This window comes from Ursus americanus, chromosome 25 (assembly GCF_024610735.1).
Source record: "Ursus americanus isolate L20-20 chromosome 25, mUrsAme1.1.p, whole genome shotgun sequence".
In the NCBI taxonomy this organism is placed as follows: domain Eukaryota; kingdom Metazoa; phylum Chordata; class Mammalia; order Carnivora; family Ursidae; genus Ursus; species Ursus americanus.
In genome coordinates, this window is record NC_142151.1 from 21455901 (window position 1) to 21479856 (window position 23956).

The 23956-nt window shown below is 36.2% G+C and overlaps 1 protein-coding gene across 8 annotated transcripts in view; it reads right to left on the bottom strand.

Moving 5' to 3' along the window:
- Nucleotides 1-23956, bottom strand: part of ABCC9 (ATP binding cassette subfamily C member 9) — a 127862-nt gene that overhangs the window by 42912 nt on the left and 60994 nt on the right. For 6 of the 8 annotated variants that reach the window (XM_045811763.2, XM_045811762.2, XM_087855683.1 and 3 more), the window contains exons 20-25: nt 15632-15670; nt 14176-14277; nt 12083-12167; nt 10743-10823; nt 2491-2628; nt 2218-2343 (exon numbers count right to left, since the gene is read on the bottom strand). In XM_045811763.2, coding sequence (XP_045667719.1) covers nt 2218-2343; nt 2491-2628; nt 10743-10823; nt 12083-12167; nt 14176-14277; nt 15632-15670 — 571 coding nt within the window. The remainder of the gene's footprint in view (nt 1-2217; nt 2344-2490; nt 2629-10742; nt 10824-12082; nt 12168-14175; nt 14278-15631; nt 15671-23956) is intronic. The other 2 variants (XM_087855686.1, XM_087855685.1) reach the window with 1 other exon arrangement.

Here is a 23956-nt window from a genome sequence, read left to right on the forward strand (position 1 = left end):
AACAAGAAACTGTTCCCCATCCCCGCCCCCCCCCCCCCAGTGTGACTCGCCCTCCCTTCAGATAGATCTCCAGTGCCTGCCCTTCTCTAGGTGGCAGTAACCTCCCTCCATACCCAGGTGAGGATTCTGGACAGGTGCATGGTTCCTTCTGGCTTCTGCTGGCCTCTATTCAACCTCACAACTGCATTTGCTCTGTCCACACCCGAACTTGCTTCATATCTCTGCCAGCTGATTTATAACCCTGTAATGTGTCTTTAATTATAGAGCTATGCTATCTCAAGTGATCACTTCATTTCTAAATACGACTTAATGGACTTTCTTCCTGGCTTGTTTAACAGTCAGAATCACTATAAAATCAAGCCAACAACTCTCTCTTTCTCTCTCTCTCTCTTTTTTTTTCCAGATCTTCTTTCCAAAGTAAACCATAAGTGGCCCCACTCCTTAAGCTTACATCATATTCTTTTGTCCCTGGCATCTAGGTCACTGTAAAAAAATGTCATTTGGAGCTACCCCAATCAAGTTTCTCACAGTATAATTCCTAAGTGGGCACTTGCTGATGGTACCTTGTAATTTTTGGGGGTAAATATCCTCATTTCAATGGTTCTGTGATTTGTCCTATTCTACTTAAACTTCTACTTTTACATATATTTTTTCTTTCTTAGGTAGTTTGCTTTTGAGATCTTTGGCAAATCCACAGAAGACAGAGCAATCCTAGGGTCTGTCTGACTTTTTATCTTCCTCTCTCTATGGAAACATAGATCCTTTTATTCTTTTATAAAATAATGCATTTTAATTTCTTGATATTCTCAGGAATTTGCTGATACAAAAATTTCATTTTATAATGCTGATTCCTGGCCAGAAGTACCAAATTTTGGACACTTCCTATTCACAACTCAAAAAACATTAAAAAAATTTACTAACACAATTTACAATTTCACCTCTCAACCACAAGTTGTGCTTTCATTGCTCAGTCTGGTCTCCGACTCGGTTATCACCTCATTCAATGTTATATGTGTGTGTATATATATATATATATATATATATATATATATATATCATGCATAACATTATACCGGAATTACATTGAATACAGACCTGGGTTTAAGTCCAAATAGTACTGCTTATAATATGTACTATACATCTTACAGGGCTTCAGTTTTCTCACCTACAAAAGTGAGATCATATTTTCTTTACTTATTTCCCATATTTTCTTTGCTTTTTTCTCGGGGTTTGTGAAAATCAAATGAGTTCACGTAAAAAAAGGCTTTAAACTTAAAAAGTATATCAATATAAAAGTTAATTGTTATTTCCTTCTGATCACCTTCCTTCACTCCCCAGCCCTATTCCAGGCATGCTTAACAACTTCACCCACAGCTCACAGCTCTTCCTTCTTTCAAAATCATCTAAGATTTTGTTTTGTCCATGACCCTCAATTTGCAGGTGGTGAATGAAAATATCCTCACATTACAGATGAAGAAAATAAGATACATAGAAGGAAAATTAAGATAAAATAATGATATAAACATTTGAATAAACATATAATTATAATATAGTTCAAATTCAAATCCAAATTCTCTGAAAACCTGAGAGCACTTCCGCCAAAAGGTATCATTAGAATTATATTGTTTCGAAGTAGCCTATTTATTTAAGATTTTAATTATCTAATTTTTTAAAAAGATTTTATTTATTTATTTGACAGAGAGAGAGACAGCGAGAGAGGGAACACAAGCAAGGGGAGTGTGAGAGGGAGAAGCAGGCTTCCCGCCAAGCAGGGAGCCAGATGCAGGGCTTGATCCCAGGACCCTGGGATCATGACCTGAGCCGAAGGCAGACGCTCAATGGCTGAGCCACCCAGGCGCCCCTAATTATTTGAGAGCGGGAGCGAGAATGCATGAGCGGGGGGGAGGGGCAAAGGGAGAGGGAGAAGCACGTTCCCCACTGAGCATACCGCCTGACCCAGGACTCTATCCCAAGATCCCAAGATCACAACCTGAACTGAAGTCAGGCACTTAACCGACTGAGCCACCCAGGTGCCCCCAAAGTAGCGTATTTATTAATGACATATAAATATACAATTACTTTGGGTTTCAAATGAGGACCATTATATCATCAATATTAAATGGTAATACCACTTTAAACAAATCTTTAATAATTATACAGTATATTCATGACTCTTTTAAAGTGGACTCTGAACTCTTCTGACTTATGAGCAATTACCTTTTCTAATTCTTGATCTTGCCGATTCATAAGTGTTTTCCAGTGTTCATAAAGCTCAACATCTTTGGTTTGAATGTCCTTCAAAGTCCCTTCTCTTAGTACACTTCCATCTTTCATGGCTATGATCTAGGGAAAGTACAAATTAGCATAACTGTGACAAAAACCCTTAACTGGCCAAATGAATTATTTTATCTCAGACAGCATTTCTTAATCTCCCTATTTACTTATATGCCTGTAATACTAAAATTAATGAAATTTCTTTTAAACTCTTACCCAGTCAGCATGTGTTAGATACTGTAATTTGTGAGTCACAAGAACAAGTGTCCTTTTGTCATCTTGGAGAAATTTCAAAATCCCTTCCTGCATTAGGTGATCACTCAAGTGAATGTCCAGGGCAGAAAATGGATCATCCTACAACCAGTAAAATGGAGAGAAGAGGAAACAATTTCTATATTCTTGATATGACTCAATTTCTCTAGAAAGTAGAAATATAAATAAGAGTAAATTATCTCTAACATCCAATTTATTAAAAAAAAACACTCTGTCCACATTTAAATTGTTGAGAAAAGGTATTAAATTAAAAGTGAAGCTTTTGTTTTCTCTTTCAAATTACTGAAATTACTATTCTCTTAAAAATTATTTAAAAAGTAAATAACAATATCCCAAGTGGTTTGTATTATTATATATAAGAACTTCAAGCTCAAAAAATGACACTTCTTGACAACCTTTAACAATAGATCAATGGAAGAATGAAACAATAATTCCACTAGTTGAAATTTAGATAATAAAAATGGGCATAGACTCCAGACCAAGATGGCGACATAGAAGGCTCCTAAATTTCCCTCCTCCCATGGGTGCTCTGACTATGCAGCTACACACAGAGCAATTCCCTCTGAGAGAAATCCAGAAACTAGTCGAGTGACTTCTACACATTGGGAAACTAAAAAAATACCCCATCTAAAAGGTAGTAAAGGCTGAGACACACTCTCACCACAAACATCACCTTCTGCACAGCACCATACAATTGGATGGAATCCCCAACTCCCAGCTTCTCTCTGAGGAGTGAAGGATGGAGACCATACATACATCTAGTTCCCCAACTTTTATGGCTGCTACCCAAGGGACAGGCCTCCAAATCACTTAGCTTTGAAAGCCAGTGGGGCTTGCATTGATAAGTCCCACAGAAATACAGGAAACAAAAAGCAGTTGGTAATAGGCACATGAGCACTTACCACATCTATCTCTCCAGGTCTCAGCACAGAGAAAGCAGACAAAAAAGCCCTTTACCAAGTCTCCCTGGAAGGAGTCTGACTGCATACTTTACAAGCTGCTACCAGAGGGTCCAACTTCTAATTAGCATGAACGGTGCTGATTATGATCCTTCCTGAAGAGCTACTGGGCACTTCCCCTGTCTTTTCTTTCCATCCTATTCTAACAATAAAACCAAGTTGCCAATATCTCCCTGGAAGGAGATTCTCACCTCTAGTGTCCCAAATGTTATGTTTGCATCCCCCCCCCAAATGTAAATATGTGAGGTAATGGATGTGTTGATTAACTCAATAGTGGGAATCCTCTCATGATGTATACATTTATCAAATGACATGTTGTACGTTTTAAATATATTTTATTTGTCAAAAATACTTCAATTAAAAAAAGAAACTCCAGGTGGAGTCTGATTCTAGCCAAGTTAACTACCTTTGCTAGAACTAATCAGCTATCATCATAGGACAATGTAAGAATTTAGATATATCACCTACAATATCCAGGATACAGAAAAAATTAATAGATAAATAAAATAATGGGAAAGTTTGGGCCATAGTCAAGAGAAAAAGCAGTCAGTAGAAACTATGACTCAAGATGATGCAGATGTAAGAATTAATAGCCATTTAAACAGTTATTATGGATATATTCAAGGGCTTGAAAATATATGGTAAAAAAAGCATAAAATATTCATTGGATCAAATGAGACAACACAAATAAAGTACTTGGTATAGTACCAGGTAAATAATAAACACTAAACAAATGACAGCTATTATTATATTTTCAGTATTAATAGTAATAACTATAAGAATATCATACCTACCACTGAACTGACAAACAATTGTCTTGGGAAGAAAGGAAGTTTTTACGTACCAAGTGATTAAGACATTTAGGAAATAATTGACCGTGATGACATTCCTGTTAATTATTGTGACACACATTTTGTTTCTATAATGTTATATACAGCATCATAGTAGATGCTTGACGTTTTGGAATCCTTTAATAGAAGAAAACTAGAAACTACTAGAGAAAAGTGGAATGTTTCCAGAAAACGATGAATTAAAAAAGCAAAGTGACATGCAGGGAGGATGGTGAAGAGATACATAATCACCAGTTGAAGCACTACTCATGGCAGGAGATAAAAGAAACTCAGAGACAAAGCAGTAGAAAATGGTAGAGTTTTCTGGCAAAGAATTGGGAAGAGTGATTAGAACAATGAAAAAGGAATTCATAAATGTCTTCATTATACTTATTTCTTTGCTGTTCCCCATACATGCAATACGAAACAAATTTTTACTTTGTCTTATGGGACCAAAAAAGAAGTCCACTCATTCTACTACACATAGGTTACATATTGAAATATTTAAAAATTACAATTGGGGAAACATTTCTAAACAATCGAGTAAGCACAATCATAGTGTATATACAGATAAGTTGCATTGGCTAATTATCTGGACAATGAAAAATAGAAACAATTTCTATTGAGATAGAAATTAATATCTGGAAGTTAGAATAAATGCATGTATGTGGTCATTACACTAGTGATATGATTAGCTCAATAATTTCACAAAAGTCTCCATCAATCTCTGCCTGCATCAACAGAAACTATAAGCAAGATGACTTTATTAAAGTACTTAGGAATAGCCTGTATGAAAATCAATATTAGCAAGGCATTTAGATAGTTGAAGGGTGATTTAAAATTATAATAGGTTTTAAAATATCAGTCTACAATTTCATAGTGATGAATAAAGAGGTGATTTAATTAATGTCTTCAAACGGCTTTTATGGGAATACATTTAACAATAGAGACATGCTTACTGTAATCTCGTTTATTTAAAGCATTTAAATAATGCAACATTTTGGACAATGTAATATTTCAGTTAATAAAACGATATCATTATACACACACACATATATATACACATATACATATATGTCTTAATGTGTGTGTATATATTTTAAACATGGTAATGAAACAAAATGGGCTTAGCGACACAATCGTCTTGATTGTCCTGAAATTTCTTTGGATGACATGGGAGATACTTCAAAATCTTTCAGAACCTCTGGATCATCTTAATGAACATTATTTTTGAAATGTTCCAAGAAGAAGTATGAATAGGAGATTGAATTAGCTTTTTATAAAATTTATTTTTTTTAATATTTTTATTTATTTCACAGAGAGAGGGAGAGAGAGAGAGAGCACACAAGCAGGGGGAGCGCCAGGCAGAGGGAGAGGGAGAAGCAGGCTTTCCTGCTGAGCAGGGAACCCAATGTGGAACTCGATCCCAGGACCCTGGGATCATGACCTGAGTCGAAGGCAGCTGCTTAACCAACTGAGCCACCCAGGCATCCTGAATTAGCTACTTTTACCGTCCAGTGAGTTTATTTTTTGAATCATCACAGACATCGTCTTCTTATGTGTCATTTAGCTTCTTTTAATAACAAGAAACAACTCTCTTATTTGAATTTTCTAATTGTTAGATTTTGGATAAGTGATAGAGAGACAAACTAATAATATATGGAATTTCTTTTAACACAGAACTTATGCTGGAACTTAAGAATTACTTTAAAAAGGAGAGTTCAGGTGTCAATAGAAAGTGATGTGGGATAAAGCAATGTTTCCACAGAAGTGGAAAAATACCACCAGTATCAGGTTATGCTGACAAAGGTTTCTCCATCTCCATTTCCAATAAAGCAGCAAGGATATAATGACCAAAACTTAGCTACCAACAAATCATTGACTTTCGAAAATCAGGTAATGAGGGGCGCCTGGGTGGCTCAGTCGTTAAGCACCTGCCTTTGGCTCAGGGCGTGATCCCGAGGTCCTGGGATCAAGCCCCACATTGGGCTCCCTGCTCCGTTGGGAGCCTGCTTCTCCCTCTCCTGCTCCCCCTGTTTGTGTTCCCTCTTTTGCTGTGTCTCTCTCTGTCAAATAAATAAAAAATCTTAAAAAAAAAAAAAAGAATGAAGAAAAAAAAGAAAATCAGGTAATGATCGTGGAGGTAATCTGATTGTTTCTGAAACAACCTATTGCCTCTGATTCCAATAAAACCCTAAGAATTCCTTGTGATACAGACAAACCTATTCCAATAATTCTGACAACTTTTCACACAGAAATAGGACATGAATTGGAAATGAATTTTTAATAAAAATTCAGTTTGGTTTTCTATAAAATTCTGACTTTAAATGTTTAAGACAGTAAGGCAAATGGAAAGTCCATTATCTCTATGTTGAGAGGCTCAAATTTTAGTCATGACTCCACCTCTCTGTTACTGGGTAATTTTCTAAACTTGGTTATTTCATTTGCAAAATGGGGATAATAAAGAGACTTGTCAGCACATAAAATTGTTGCAAAGATTAAATAAAATATGGTAAAAATCTCTGTAAAGTGTTTTAGAAGTGTTGTTTTATTATTATTTTTCTTTTAAATAAAGTCCTGGTAGATTAATACTTTGCTAATCCCCTTTAAGCAACACAGTGAGAGTTTAGTGACTTCCAGGGATCTCTTAATAAGGCAGACTGCAGTGGTTAAGAATACAGTCCATGAGGGGCGCCTGGGTGGCACAGCGGTTGAGCGTCTGCCTTCGGCTCAGGGCGTGATCCCGGCGTTATGGGATCGAGCCCCACATCAGGCTCCTCCACTATGAGCCTGCTTCTTCCTCTCCCACTCCCCCTGCCTGTGTTCCCTCTCTCGCTGGCTGTCTCTATCTCTGTCGAATAAATAAATAAAATCTTTAAAAAAAAAAAAAAAAAGAATACAGTCCTTGAAATCAGGCCATCTGGGCTTATATTTTTGCTTCTCCATTACTGTGTGACTTTGGATAAATTATCCTCCAAAGCCTCAGTATCCTTATCCATAAATAGCAGTAAAATAATAGTAATAGTAATAATAATAATAATAATAGCAATAATGCCAAAACTAATAGGATTGTTCTGAGAATTTAGTGAGTTAATGTGTATAAAGTACTTAGAATCACGCCCACATCAAAGGAAGCCTTTAAGAGTGGTTGCTATCATTTATGTGCCATAGCTTCATTATGGAGTATCTTGGTGTTACAATCAAATGTAATCTTTTATACAACTTAATAAAAATCTAAGTTTGGTGGCTTGGGAATCATTCCTTAAGATTCAGTTTGTATATTAATATTTTGAGGAGATACTTCTTTTAAAGAAAGCAAGACAATTTGTCAAAAGACCAATTCAATGAATAAACAATTTTTCATTTTCAAGAGCATATTATTTATTTTTATATACATGTATACAGTTCTCACTAATACATTCTTCCTATATCCAGTGAATATGTGTAAGTAGTATAGGCTTTGCATGGATATACTTTTGGAAATAACATAAATATATTCACTGATACACACAGCACACTTGTAGATGCCATAAAGCTTCAAAAATAACTGATATCCTTGATAGATCATTAAGATGTTTCCGTTTGGCTTTGATATTGTGTAAAGGCTAATGTGAGAAAGTTTAATTAAAGCAAAACATAACATCATCCAAGTAATTATTTGCGCAAGGTCCTTAAAGATAGGAGTAATGTCTTTTTCTTGTTTGTTTTCCTCTACTCAGCACAGAAGATGGCACTGAGGACATTCACTAAATATTGATGGATGGAAAGAAGGAGGGAAGGAAGGGAGGAAGGGGAAGGGTTGGAAAAGGGAAGAGAGGGATGGAGGAAAGGAAGGAGGAAGCTAGGAAGGGAAGGAAGTAAGGGGGGGAAGGCAAAAGGAAGGGGAAAACAGGACAATACAGGTAGTAATTTGACAGTAATATATACTTTGTAATACCAGAGAATCTTAACTGATCAGAAAAACAATACTCAACAGACATGCTGTTCTAGCCCAGACTTTGCCACTCACTAGTCATTAGTCCTTGGGTAAGGCACTCTGCATACGCTTCTTCATCTAACATGGGGATACCATCTACCCTCACTCATAAGAATCAGAAAGGATAATATTGAGTGCTTTGGGAATTTTTAAACAATGGAAGAGTAAGATATCATTTTGAGGTAATTATTAAAACACATTGACAGTATTTTTTTGCAGCCAAAGTATTATTCAATTTCAGGTTGCAATGAAATACATATAATATTTAGATCATAAGATTCAATAATTTTACGGTTATCTGAGCTGACCGGAGTGCATCTAGAAGACACTTTTTCAAAGGGACTCTGACGAACACTATAACATCCAGGATTAAGAAAAGTTATAGAAATTATATTATTGTGGAAGAATTAAAAATACTAAGCTTGCTTAGCTTAGAAGAAAGTAAATTAAGGCAAGTTGTGGAAGTAATATTAAAATTTGAATATGGCTGCATAAAAGAAATATATGCTGCTGCAGAAACAGAAGGAAAACCAATTAATGAAAAATCCACAGAAGCAAATTTTAATAACATATTAACTTTCCAATAAGAGCTATCTGTGATAGGCAGAATAACAGCTCCCAAAGATGTCCATGCCCTAATTCCCAGAACCTGTAAATATGTTACCTTACATGGCTAAATGGGACTTCTGCACATATGATTAAGATTAAAGACCTCGAGATTGGAAGATTATCCTGGATAATCCAGATAGGTCCAAACTAATTACATGAATCCTCAAGAGAAGGGAACTTTCCCAGCTGTGAAGAGAGAAAGATGTGACTAGTAAAAATGGTCAGAGATACAGAGTTGCTGGCTCTGATGATTAAGGAAGGCAGCCATGTGCCTAGGAGTGTGGGCAGCCTCTAGAAGTTGGAAAAGGCAAGGAAATGGACTCTCCCCTCGAGGCTCCAAAAGAGAACACAGCCCTGCTCACGTGGATTTTCACTCAGTGAGATCCATATTGGACTTCTAATCTACAGAACCATCACATCATACATATTATTTAAATCACCAATTATGGCAATTTGTTATGGCAGCAATAGGAAATTCATACACTGACCAACTCCACCTTGAAGTTAAGCAATCTGTCTTCGGAGAGAGTCATCAAAAAGCTGTTAGAGGCGATGTGAAATGTCATCCCATAATGAATGGATGGGAATCTACAGGAAGTTAATCCTATGACTTCTCTGAATTCCATGACTCTACAACTGAAATAAGTAAGGGTCGTTAAATTGAAGGCAATGGAATGAACAGGGATAGAATACTACATCCAGAGAACCTTGGTCTCTTTCAGATTCCTGAGTCATTTTGTCTTCAGGTGGTTCAGCCATTATCGGATCCCAAAATTCAAGAAGTCATTTCCAGTTGTGGGTCCATCCACTGGGAAAGGGATTTACATTTATATAATTTACTGCTAGATCCTGCTGTAGTTTTAACGGTATGTTTTTCTGGAAAATTTTGGGGACAGGTATTCTTAGGGATATTAACCTGAAGTGAATACCCAGTATGTCCAAATTCTATTCCTATCCCCAGCAGTAGGTCCAAATTTAGTGGGAAACTAAAACCAATCTACTTTTTGAAGAGCTTCTAGATATTAGATGGACTGAAAATGCTAAAGTAAGTCTGGAAACCAGATTTATAAATGGTTAATAATTGCACAGAAGGAGAAGGCAGGGGAAGGATGCATTTATACAGTCTGCTGGTCTCTAATATACATACTTGTAAGTTAAGTTATTTTGGCTACCTCCTGATGGAGGAACCAAACTGGAGCAAAATTCATAATCAACATAATCTTCAAATTCTGTTTATGGATCCATAGGTAGGACCAAGTTTTTTTTACCCAGGATACACATGAGAATTATCCAAGGAGCTTTTTTAAGACTCAGACTCTAGACTCTGCCCTTACAAATTATGATTTGGTAAATTGGGAGTGGTACCAAAATTTCTATAGTTTTAGAAAGTTTCACAGTCAAAGCTCATACACAGCCTGAATTGTACACCACTGGAATGGAGCAGTATGCCTACTTAGCCCTCTGTCCACCAAGAGTACATTTTCTAGTCCTTCTTTCTTTGTCAGCAAATATAAATGAGAAGACATATGATCCTGTCCAGTTGATCCAATAGCATACAGACTTTTTCATTAATGAGGCTCATGGTTATGAAACTCATATATAAGCAACTATTTAGGGCACCTAAGTCACTTGGACACCAATTTGGATACCCCAGCTCTTAACCGTAAGTGTTGATCTGGTGGTTACTATGGGATTTTGTTTCCTTCACATTCTTTATGATTTCAGAAGTTAAACTGTCTTTCTTTTGGTTACTTGACTTGTTTCTTTAAAGGCTCATTTGTTCAGAGGGAAAAATGAAATAGAAGTAAAGGTCATTCTCACCAAAAAAACAATGTTGGTATTTTGATAGAGAGCTCGTGCCACACAAATTCTTTGCCTCTGACCCCCACTCAGGTTGATGCCCTAGAGAAGAAATAACAATAAACATAACACCCTTTCCAATAATAAATGATCTATTGGTTAAAAATTCTCTTTAAAATACGAACTTCTTTTAAAAAATCTACATTAATGGTAATTTATTAATCAAATTGAGATAACATTGGTAAGATAAAATGAAAATTGTCTACTTTATAGTTATATTAAGATAATTTTTGACTAGTAACATTAATCTTTTTTTCACTCTGATAGACAGCTCTGCTGTACAAAAGCATCAATAACCAAACACATAGTGAGTGTTAAACACTGCAAGTAACTCTAAAATTTTTACTAGTTTTGTGAATTGTGTCTGTAGTTTTCTTAACATATACTTCTTAAATTTGATATTACCAATTATGTTCAACAGAACTATATAGCAATATAATTTTATAATCAAGTACTAATTATAAAAATGTTTAACCTATACTGAGCACTTAGTATGTGCTAGGCTTGTGTGAATGCCTTTACATCCCTTATTTCTTTTATGCCTTATAGCAATTCCAACATATAGGTATCATTCCCTTTATACACAAGGAAACTAAGGCTCAGAGAAGTTAAGTCCATACTCTTAAATACTGTACTGCGCTATGATCAAGAATAGCCATTAAGAACACAGACTACAGAGGTAATTGAATCCCAGCTACACCACTAACTGGGCAAGTTCTTCAACATTTCTCAGCTTAGTTTCCTCAGCTGCAATATGCAGATGATGATAACACCGATATAACAAATTTGCTGTAAACGTAGATAATGCATACAATTTTTGCCCAGTACTTGAAACTTATAAGGGTGAAAAAATTTTAGCCAAAATGTTATGAAGATTATATACAGGCATAAATACTTTTTAGCTACTCAGAATAGTATGACATCACCATAAAACGTGTTTACACAAAGAAAAAAAAGGACACCTTAATAAGAATAAATAGATGTTGACAAGAGTAGAAGTCGGAAGCAATCTCAATTTCAACTCCAAGTAAGGAAAAATACATCTGATCAAAGGCAGGAACTGCCTTATATTCCTTAAGAACTCTCTAGTAGCTAGCATAATGTTACATAGATGGTGGTTACACAACAAATACTTAAGAGTGGCATTAAAGCTCCTGTGCTGCTGTTTCTGGAATCTGTCACTAGGACAACACACAGCCCCTATGCTCTCAGATTTCATTATGTTCCATTAAAGGTTAAAGACAACCAGAAGACTTTTCTAGATTTTTGTTTATTGTTTAATTAAACTATACATAGCTCACCCTCTCTCCAATTTCAGTTTGGTCTCCAAAAGGTAGTAAGTCAATATCTGGCTGAAGAGAACAGGCATCTGTAACAGCTTTGTACCTTTGGGAGAAATTATTTTGAATTTTTAGATCACTATTAATATATTGCCCATAAAGTAAGTCCCAGGTTCAGTATCTTGGAAGCCAAAATACAACATTTGTTGAATAATTTAGTACAGATTAGCCTCTACAGTAGGTTTGTAGTTACAAAGAGAATTAGATATTGGTTCCCACTCTTACAAAACTACTAAATGGAGCAGAAGACTGACAAAGAAACCTATAATAAAATGGATCTCCTTAGGCCCTACAGCAGAGATAGGTGCAAAATGCTCCTAGAATACATAGAAATGGCTGACCACTCTGAGAAGTCAGTGATGGCTTTGCAAAGGAGGTAACACATAGGCTGTATCCAGAAGGATGAGCTGTAATTTGCCCAGAGGAAAATGAAGGAAAGGAAGCTTCAGGAACTGCATGAAGTGAAAAGGTCATGGTGCAACTCAGGGACAACAGGAGGCTCACTAGAACTGAAACAGGTTGTAGGTGGGTGTCTGTGCATATGGTCATGCATGCAGAAGGGAGGAGAAATGGAAGGTGTTGAGGATTGACGATACTCAAATAGCTCTAAGGCTGGGACTGGAAATGGTAAATTGGAAGTTTAGGGAAGCATGGAGATAGGGAATGCTGGGGGAAATATCCATAGTTTCATTTTCTCAATTACCTAGTCTTAAAATATTAAAAAGTCATTCTCGAGTAATCCCTCCTCTTCTCCTTGCTCTTATTTTTCCATTCTTATTCTAGAATGGTTTTCTGTCAACCATCGCTTCTTTCCTATTTCTGCAGTCACCCCCAAGTTCAGGCAATGAACACGGCATGCCTGGAAGATTATTCCAACAAATGTCTAAATATCTCCTTGCTAATTATTCAGAGTCATCCTGTATGTATCTGCCATTACACTTCCAGATTAAACATCGCATTTACTTTGTTATTCCCCTTTCTAAAACTTACTGTGCCTCCCCAGAATGCGCTGAATTATATCCAGTTGGCTTTCAAGGCACTCCGCTACATCATTTCAGCTTTTATTTGAAATCTAGTTTGCCATTGTCAATACACATAAATCCTTTTCTGACTGGTTTGCTCCCCAGGCCCCAAATGATCCCATGTAATTTAGGTTCTTCCTCCCACACTATCTGCTTTCCTTTTCCCGCCCCTTTTCATGCCTCTCCCCTGACCTAATTCTTTCTCTCTCTCTCTCTCTTTTTTTTTTTTGAAATCCGTTGGTTTATTGTCAAATAAATTTTTGTTACTCTAGGAGAGCCTCCATTACTAAGTAAGTTGATCTCCCTTGACCTAATTCTTAACTTTCAAGGTTAGACTTTGGGTTTTAAGACCCAGCCCCGAGATGATGGCTTCAGGGAAGGGTTATGCCTTTGTGCACTCTGGTGGTACTTAAAGATGTTTGAGAGATGGCATATTCTGGCTGCTTTCAGTAACTAGACCTCTCAGATTCCACATTCTTCCTCTACTTTCCACCAGTTACTTTCCTTCTGCTCCTTGGATTTTTCCTTCTACTTACCAATAATCTCAGTAACTCCCCCTGTCGGCTCCCCTCCCCCCCGTAATTCCATTTCAGCTGTTTAGTTTTGGTGTACAAGTTGTTCTCAATAAATGTATAGGATGGGCTGAGACTTCCAGTAAGACTTCTGTTTAAAAAGTTGACTCAGAAGACCTGGTGGTGAGGACGGAAGTAGGCAAGCAGGGAAAAAAGGAAGTCATGGCTATAAAGGTTCCAGAAACCATGGACCAAACATAAGAATTAGAAATAGTTGTTCATTTTAGTTCTAAATTTTTTTTAAGATTTTATTTATTTATTTGACAGAGAGAGAGACAGCCAGCAAGAGAAGGAACACAAGCAGGGGGAGTGGGAGAGGAAGAAGCAGGCTCCTAGTGGAGAAGCCTGATGTGGGGCTCGATCCCAGAACGCTGGGATCACGCTCTGAGCCGAAGGCAGACGCTTAACGACTGTGCCACCCAGGCGCCCCTAGTTCTAAATTTTATACATTCAAAATTACCTCTGTTTGTTGAAAGGACTTCCAAAGGTAATATTTTCTTCTACTGTAGCATTTAATAGCCAAGGCTTCTGAGCTGCATAAGCCACAGAATACCTGTTCCTACTGAAAAATGGAAAAAAAAAACAAAATGCCAAAATTATACAAGGGTGTTGTGCTGTGTGTATTTTAGTAAAACTAAGGAAAATAAAAGTTGATAAAATATCTCAGACACAAAAATGGAAAACTTCCAAAAAAGAACATTTTAATAACTACCAACCTTATTATTTAATGGTTAAGTGTTTCACCTATATTAAAAAGATCTGAATTTAATAAAAATGTCTCCCAATGTGTAAAACTTGACTTTGCTATGCTAAAGAAGTATTTAAATAAAATGAAAATTTACTTTCTAAAATGAGCGTAATTTCAAAAATAATTAAAAGATTAATAGCAACGCTCTCTCTGATAGCCACAGATAGTTTACTTTCTATTAAAAGCACTTTATAAAACTATTAATTTTATATGCAGACCTTAGAAAAAGACATGAATTGGTACTGTGTCTGTGGCTTAATCACATTAATATATTTTAAGGTAATAGATAATACATAATTATTTCAAAACAAAGAATAATATATTGAGGAGTCCATTTCAATATTGAAATAACTATACATTTCAAAACATATTGAAATAGTTTATTTTTAAAAAATGGCAATCTCTTTCTCCTCCCCCATTTTTTTTTTTTTGCTTGCAAATTCTACCAGATGTCTACACATCAGACTTTAATTTGCAATAACCAGGAAAATACATGTGAGTTGAAGATAAAAAAGATGAGGGGACTGGGGTAGGAAAGGGATGAGCTTAAAAGTCACACTTCCACAGTTAGTTCATGGTCTGTAAGTACCAATTAAGGAATCAAGGTTAAAAGATAGTAAGGTTAAGAAAAAGAATAATTAGAAATGCTCAGTGATCATCTTGAAACATTATGTCTTTGGAGTTTAAAAGACATGATGATACACAGTATGCTAGTAGTCTCTTAGATAACCATATGTGCAGCATAACAGTGGTTCCCAACTTCTGACATGTCTGCTTCACCTCCCCCCAGTCTTCCCATCTCTAGCGTATGGACAGATCCCATCACTGTTTAACTCATAAACAATATACATATTCTTGCATTTTTATTTTATGAAGTCCCAAAACCTATTCACTAAGAACGGTTTGAGTTTCAGCCAAAGTTGAAACCTTTGTGCCTCATGGAGAGGAAAACCACTGACACAATGGGCCATTTTGTTTGGCAAGTTAATTTTTTAGCAGCCTGTAAATGTTGGGAATCACTGCTATTGGAAATATGTCGGCACATTTTAATAAATAACTTCGTACACTATCAGAATGAATAAAATGACCAGGAGTAAGAGACAGTATTAAGTAAAGTCTGAGGAAGAAAGTTATTCTTATTAAACGCAGATTAAAATAGAAATAATACCTTCTGGTTGCTTCAAAAGAAGGTTCAGATTCATTTACACTGCAAGTATGGCAAACAATGTTCATTAATTATGAAATATAAATATAGAATGAATGTGTGCATATATCAGGTAAGAAATAAAATAAACACTGAACATATTAAATGGCGATGTTTCCCAAATGGTTTTTGATATTAATTTCAAAGACAGACCAGACAGATAATAATTTTCTTTTATGTCTTCATCAGCTAGGAAATAATTACTTAGTAAGATTCCAAAAGATAGATAGCATTTTCGATTACATATAAAATCTGGATTCATATAGTAATCTGGGTTCTACCCCAACTCTGTTCCAACTAGCTGTGTAAATTTAGGTAATCTTCCTAGAATAGTTTCCTAGTGGATACAAGGATTTGGTATCTCCAAGGCCTCCCTCCCTTTAAAATTCAAATTTAATCTATTTAAATTCCTAATTAGCTACCCTATGGCATGAAAAGAAGAACATTTTGGGAGCTCTAAACTTAAAAGGTTTAGACACAGCCTGGCCCTTAAGGAACTGGTGAGAAGGACAGACATGTACAATAGTTCAAACTGCAACAATTGGGTATAATTAATTATTACTGATATGATTTATGTATAAAGAGGTGTTTGCCTAAAAACACTTAGTTATATCTATGTTATGGGGGGAAACACCTGAAGACCTATTCATTTTATTGTTCTGAATTTTAATAATGTAATTGAATTCCATCCTTCTCAAAGACCTGAATTCAAAAACTACACACAAAATTAAAGTCTAGTGGAACCCCCAAAATAGATCTGATTTGGCTTTGGAAAGCATCATGTGCTTTTGTGGAGAAAATATACCTAAGTACGTTGCCTGGTGATGTTTAACTTTGAGCTACTAAGATTTTCATGCATGCACGTTGCTAATAACATCTTGGTATGGTTAATGGAGGCAGGAAAAAACAATCTCAGACTAAAAATTCCATCTCAATAATGATTATTCCTTGACTTAAGTTGCTCATTAAAAAAATGAAATATACAATTTCACCTAAGTGATAGTTCCATATAATATGTTTTAGATATCAAGAAATTTGATTTTTTAATGGTAAAAAACCAGTCAATGAACTCAATGGTTTTAGTTACTTTGAGGAAGATGGAAAACAGATGAAGAGAAGCAGGTGTATGGCAGAAATTAATGGATTAATTTGCCTACTGGCCATTCAGCCAAAAGTGCCAATTAGACTTGTGAGAATGCTCACCAGATGTTTGAAAATGTCAGCCCGAATTGGACATATGAATTTGGAAGGCATCAATTTTTTTTCAATTACTATTCATTAAATTCCAACTATATTTATTCAATATCAATTTTAAAGTATTGATCACCTCCCTAGGGAAAGAACATCCAATCCACACTTGGCAAGTCAGGGTATACAGCAGAGCTCCTGCCAGAGGGGCAAGCAAGAGTGAGCTAGATGAAGTAAAGGCGAAGAGTATTTCGGAGCCACTAAAACACATACTGGATGGCCTTGAGTTATCCTGGTCTTGTAAGGAACTGATGTAAATTAGGCATGGCTAAAATGTGGGTCTAAATGGCAAGTGAAGAAAAGTATGTAGTGAACTTAAAAAGCATGCATAGCCAGATAACGAAGAGGCTCACAAACCAGTTTTACAGTTATTGAACTTGTCTTCAGAACAACAGACAAACACTGAAAGGATTTAAACAAGAGAGAGTGAGATGGATTCAGTTTAGAAATATCACTCTGACTGCAGAATGTACCAAACAAATTGGAGGGAGCATGACTAGACTGGCAGAAAGACCACTGGAAGTGGCCAGTAATGGATATATGAAGGCAGTGCTTTGAATTAGAGTAATGGTGAATGAATAAGGAGAAATGGACACCTTCAAAGATACCTAGATTGTGTGACTGACAAGATGGGAGGGGAAGAAGTTGTGGACCAGGAACACAGATGAGAAAGTGCATATGTTGGGGGAAGATAGCAAATTCAACATCAGACACATTTCGTTTGAGGCACCCAAGGGATATCTGATGACCATGGCCAGGAAGCAGAATTTACTCAGGAGAGAGATCTGGTAAACAAATGAAGACTTTGTGGTGATTTTCCCTCCCAATATATGCCTTAGATATCAAGGGCTTTGGAGTCCATCCTTTATTAGTGAAAAGCCAATAAATGACTTCCAACAATTGTAACCTGTTTCATAACAGAACACAAGTACAGGACCAGATAGAGGAAACTAAATTCATAGGAAGCTATGTGATTGGCAGGCAAGTATATACAGAGGCAGAAATGAAGGGACAAAGTCAGAACCTGAAAAACAGCACTATTTAATAAATGGCTACGGAAGAGACACCTGGAGAAAGGACCAAGAGGAACAGGCAAATGCTTTGAGGTAAACTCAACCGTGAGTGGAAATTAAGCAAAGAGACCTGTTGAAGGAAAAGGTATGGGCAGCAATGTTAAACGGCCAGGAGATCAAGTAACATGATCATCAAAAAGTACCCGATGAATTTAAAAACTAGGATGCCACTGATGGACTTAACAGTTTCAGTGGAGTGGCAGAGGTTGGAACCAGAGTGCTGTGGGTTAAGGAAAGAGGAGAATAAGAGGAACTGGAAAGAATGAGTGAAGGTTTTTTAATTTTAATTTTAATATTTTTTTATCTACAAAAGGAAGGGGCTAGAATAGTAGCTGGAGCTGGCTGTGGGTTGAGATTAAAAAGATAGAGACAGGATAGAGATAGAGATAGAGATAGAGATAGAGATAGAGATAGAGATAGAGATAGAGATAGAGATAGAGACAGAGATGGGAGAGTGCTGTTTTTCCACAAATAAAAATAGAAAAGAGCCAGGGGCTGGACTAGATGTGAAGCAGATAAAGAGAAAAAGACAACATGCTTTGGATATGGGGTAGCTCAGCCTACTAAGGAGAGCACCCACATTAGTTACTTAAATAAAATACCAAGGGACCAGGAGAGAAGGCACATTTCAATCTACCTGGGAGAATAAGAGAAGGCTTTGTCAAAGAGATAATATCTTAGTTGACACTAGAAAAAAAGTGAGGCTAGGGAAGGGCATTACAGAGGAAGTGTGTGCATTTGGGAAATACCTGCAGTTCAGAGTTACTGGAGACAAGAATAAGGGTAGGGGGATGGCAGATACGAGCTTAAGAAGTTAGACAGGGGCCAGATCATGAAAGGTCCTGGTATAGTATGCAAAGGTCTTTGGAATATTTCTTGTATGATTTGGCCAGTGACTAAAAAATATATATATGTATATATATACATATATATATATGAAGTAATTAGATTTTCATGTTAGAAAGGTACATGTCATAACAGTATGAAGAAAGGTGAGGGAGGTATTACAGTGAATAGTTCACATATGCAATTCTCCTGAAATAGGCAAATTAAAATAGGCATAGAAATGTTAAGGACAGACAGAAGGAAAGTGATTGGTTGGATCGTGTGGGCAACGGAGAGAGAAAAGAATCTAGGTTGAATCTTTCAGTTCTGACTTGGGCATGCACCAACTGATTTCAGTGGGTGGGGACACACCCCTGCCAAGATACAGGAGAAGTACGTATTGTAGATATGAGGAATATGAGCTCAGTTTGGCTGTGTTCAATACGCAGCTTATATAAGACTTTTGGAAGAGCTATTAGGTCTTCAGAAGAAAGATCTTGGCCAGAAATGTACATTAGTATGTTGTTAACACTCAGAGAAGAACTGAAGTCAAAGATAGAAATTAATGGCCACGTAAAGGAAGAGGATACTACAGCAGACCACAGAAAGACTGAAGAAGAATTAGAATATTCTTCCCCACCTTCTATCTCCACTTATATTGCAGCTCCTTACTTTTTTGACTCATTAATTTTGGTTTATCCTTAAAATATAAGTTCAAGTATCATTCATTTATGCATTCTCCTAAAAAAGTTTTGTTGACCCCACCGACTCAAGTCAGTTAGGTTACTTATTATTTGTTCTTATAAAATCCTGTACTTCTTCCTGGAATTTATAAAAATTTAACCAAATAATTACTCATGAAATTATTTTCTTACTTCCTTGTGGCCTTCCCTGCTAAGCAGTAAGCTTCATGAGAACAGGGCCTGACTTGTTTTGCTCAGTTATTTTCCCCTAGCGACTATCATAGTGATTTGCATATCAAAGATATACTAGTATTAGAGTAAGAAAGAGAAGGTAGATATGGTTCTTTTTGTAGGTAGACATCTTCCATGAACAAATAAAAAAATCTTACTCTTTCTTTTTCCGTGAGTCATATTATAGTCTTTAACTTCGAAAGACCACCTGTACAACCTTCTACACAGCAGCATTGTTTAATCAAATTCGACTGTGGAGGACTATTTTTCTCTTCCAAAATCAATAGAATTATCTCTGACTTCCAACATCAGATTTTATTTGATTACATGAAAGTCATCAGGACTGCGTCCAGACCCATCCTCCACCATTCACTGTGGCGGTGAACAGCACTGAGAGCCACAGGAGAAAACAGGTCACGTGGAAAATCCTCTTCTGGAAAATGGCATAAGATTTCCCTTCTGCATGAAGGATTTGTGTGTATTTTCCTTCAAGAGTCAAAATTAAACTTGATAGCTAGCAACTTTCAGGTGTCATGGTTGATACTTATGGAATGGGAAAGGGTGACTTTTGTAAGCCAAAATTTAGAGGAATGGAGCTAGATGTGGACACAAACATGCTGAATTATATCTAATCCAGGAAAGCTGACTCAATGTGTTATTATTCCTTCATGCCAGGCAAAGTCACATGAAAAGGAGTAACTTCTCAATTCACCTGTCTCAGAATAATTGAACCACTGTTATAAAGCTGATTATATGAAGACACTAGAAGATAGAACATCAGCACAGGAGGATTGTTAGCAGCCTGGGCAAGAGGGAAAGAAAAAGAGTGGGAAACTAAAAATAAATGATGTCGGTGTCTCACATGATTACCACACTTATTACACATTCTGGACTCCCTCACTGGAGCCGCCCATCAGGTAGAGTAGTTTAGTTCTAGCTCCTAAGATGTCAGTAGGAATTATTTTTTATTAAGACAACTAGGGAAGAACAAATTCATTCAGGCAGAATATGTTCTTTTCTTTTTTCTTTTCTTTTCTTTCTTTCTTTCTTTCTTTCTTTCTTTCTTTCTTTCTTTCTTTCAAGATTTATTTATTTTTAGAGAGGAAGGGGAGGGGCAGAGGGAGACAGAATCTTTGAGCACACTCCACACTGAATGTGGAGCTCTTTGTGAGGTTCAGTCTCACAATTCTGAGACCATTATCTGAGCCGAAACCGAGAGTTGAACACTTAACCGACTATGCCACCCAGGTACCCCAAAACATTTGCTTTTCAACAATCATCAAGCATACCAACATGCAGGAGTAAAAACCCTGGCATTCTGACAATTTTGGACAATTTTTTAGTCCCTTCCTTGTCTCTCTCACCTTTCTGTTCTGGGGCTACAACATGGCAGACTAGGTCAAATGTAGCAATTTCCAAAAGAACATCTACAGAGGTCTTTGTATACCTGGTTCTACCCATGTAGGTATGTCCTAGATGAACAGCAGTACCTTCTCTCCCGCCTAAAGTAAATATTTATCACCACAATGGGGCAAAGTACTTTATTGGACTTTGCTCGTGCCAGGACACATGTAAAAATAAAATTTGTGCAACCAGAGATACGTGCAATGGTGAAATAATGACAGCAAGGCACTTCATAACTTACGCTAATATTTAGTTTATTGGGGTTTTTTTTTTGAGCTTCCAAAAGTATCAGACAATTTAATCTGCTAAAATAAAGTACTTCTTAGCATTTGCACATCATCAACCTATCAATACTGATCATTTCTAAGTTAGCTTCACTTTAATAACATTTCTATGCCTTTCCTTATTGGACTAGGCACAACAGCCTCTTACAGAATGAAGATTTATTACAAATAACTCTTTAAAAGAAGGTCAGTATCTTCTGAATATTCCTGGTCTGAAAATACGTTTTATTAGAGATTAAGGATACCAGAGAAGAAAATTAAGTAATTCTGGTATTAAAGGAAAACAGAATTTCTGTTAGTTTATCAAATCTCTTAGAGGCTTAGTTTTTAAGTTGTGTGTCTCTAAGCCAACACAAACATTATTTGAAGAAAATCTCAGTCCTTCTGCCATTAAGAGATGGGATTATTGTCTGTGAAGGCAAGTGTTCATAAAAAGATGATTTTTAAATTATGAGGATTTTACAAATACAGAATTATCATAAATCCTTTCCTACACCTTCATCCTATTGACTTCATCTCTAAGATATAATCTTTTTTTATTCGCTTTTATTATTAGGATCCATAAGAAAGATTTCTTAACCTCTGTTGAGTGAGTGTATGTTTTTATCTCTAGTTTCCTGTTTGCCTAGCTTTCATGAAGATCAGAGTGAAATATGTACTCCATATTTTATAAGTGTGCAGCACTCCAGTCCATGCATTTCTACCTATTCACGTCTCAGATTACTTAAATCTTATATTTTTCTTGATAACTTTATCTTATTTTTCAAGCTTTATTATACTATGTTATTTTACTTATTTTTAAAATATTATTTATTTATTTATTTATTTATTTATTTATTTATTTATTTATGAGAGAGAAAACAAGTGGGGAGAGGGTGAGGGCAAGCAGACTCCCCACTGAGCACAGAGCCTGATGCAGGGCTCATCCCAGGACCCCGAAATCATGACCTGGGCCAAAATCAAGAGCTGGATGCCCAACCAACCGAACCACCCAGGTACCCCATATATATTATTTTAAATGAAATAATTCACTATCTTTATGAAATGAGATAGGATATCTTGCTTAGGAATGCAAAAAAAAAAATACTAGATTATGTAAAATACTTTCCTAAGTATCGTATCATTTATTTATCCATTAACAAAATGATAAAGATTATTAATGATCACAGTGGCAGTCGATCTGGCCTAAGTGGAATCTTAAATAACACTAGAGAAGACTAGATTAGAAGAACATCCTAGAGGTCTGAAAATAAAATCTCAAGCTTCTTCTGTCACTGTTTCCCATTCTTTCTGTTTCAATGACAGTGAAACAAAGGTAAAAATAAAACCTAAATAACTTGATTATGGTTGTACATGTCACACAACATAATTTAATCAAGTAAAACCTATTTCTCAAAACCTACAGTCATCCAGGATGGATGGAGATAGTGGCAGGGCATACGGCCTGGCGCCTAACCTTAGTGATCACCAGGAACTCGTCATGAGGCAAACTGCAGATAGAGATTATTTACCAAGCTCTCTTCTGGATATTCACTGAACAGTTTCATGCCTACTGTCTTTTAGGTTGGCCCGCCAAGAATAAAATTTACACTCAACATTTCTCACTCTCCTTCTTTCATCCATGATACCAAATATAGGATGTTTCCAATTCAAATTTCACATCCACACATTTCCTTCTCTTCACTGGAGTTTAACATAGAAGCAATTCTTAAAATGCCCTTAAATAGTCTTTACTCACTCTTGATACATATCTGTGTATAAACAGCAGAGTCAGCAACAATAGAGTTCACAACGGTAGGTGCAAAATATTAGATTGTTGTGTGTGGGGGAGGAGGGCGGGGGGAGGTCCTGTGCATTGTAGGATATTTAGCAGCAACCCTAGCCTCTACCAACCAGATCAGAAGCAATCTATTTCCCCAGCGTGACAACCAAAAATATCTCCCCTGGGAGCAAAATCACACTGGTTGAGAACCACTGTTCTACAATCCAATTTCTTAGATAAGCTGTAGCCAATTTCTTCATAAACTGCTTATAGGGAATCTACTAGGTAGGTCCAACTAAATAATTATATAATATTATATAATGTAATATTATGGTTCTGAGTCACTTTATTACTGCATTGTGCTTTGAAGACCCCAAGCCAACTGTATAAATATTTAGAAGAAACCGCATGCTAGATATCTCCTTTTTCATGCCTTTACAGTGACACACCATGCCACTCTGACCTACCTATATCTCTCTTACTAGATATTTCTTTTAAGAAGATTACTTTAAATTGGATGTGAAAAGGGTGTGAAAGGTTGATTTCTTAGCCCCCTATGAAGAGTTTGGAAAAGATTACTTGGTATTTCTTCACTGAACACTGAACCATTACGATTCTGTTTGCATTTAAGCTTTATGAATAATGTTAGCTTTCCATAACTTCTTTTAATTCAAGATGAATTTTCAAATTATTTCTATGAATGTTACTCATTTAGCTTTGAAAATCCATCTTTACAATCCCAATCATACTAGTTTATAGTATTTTAAACGTAAGAAACT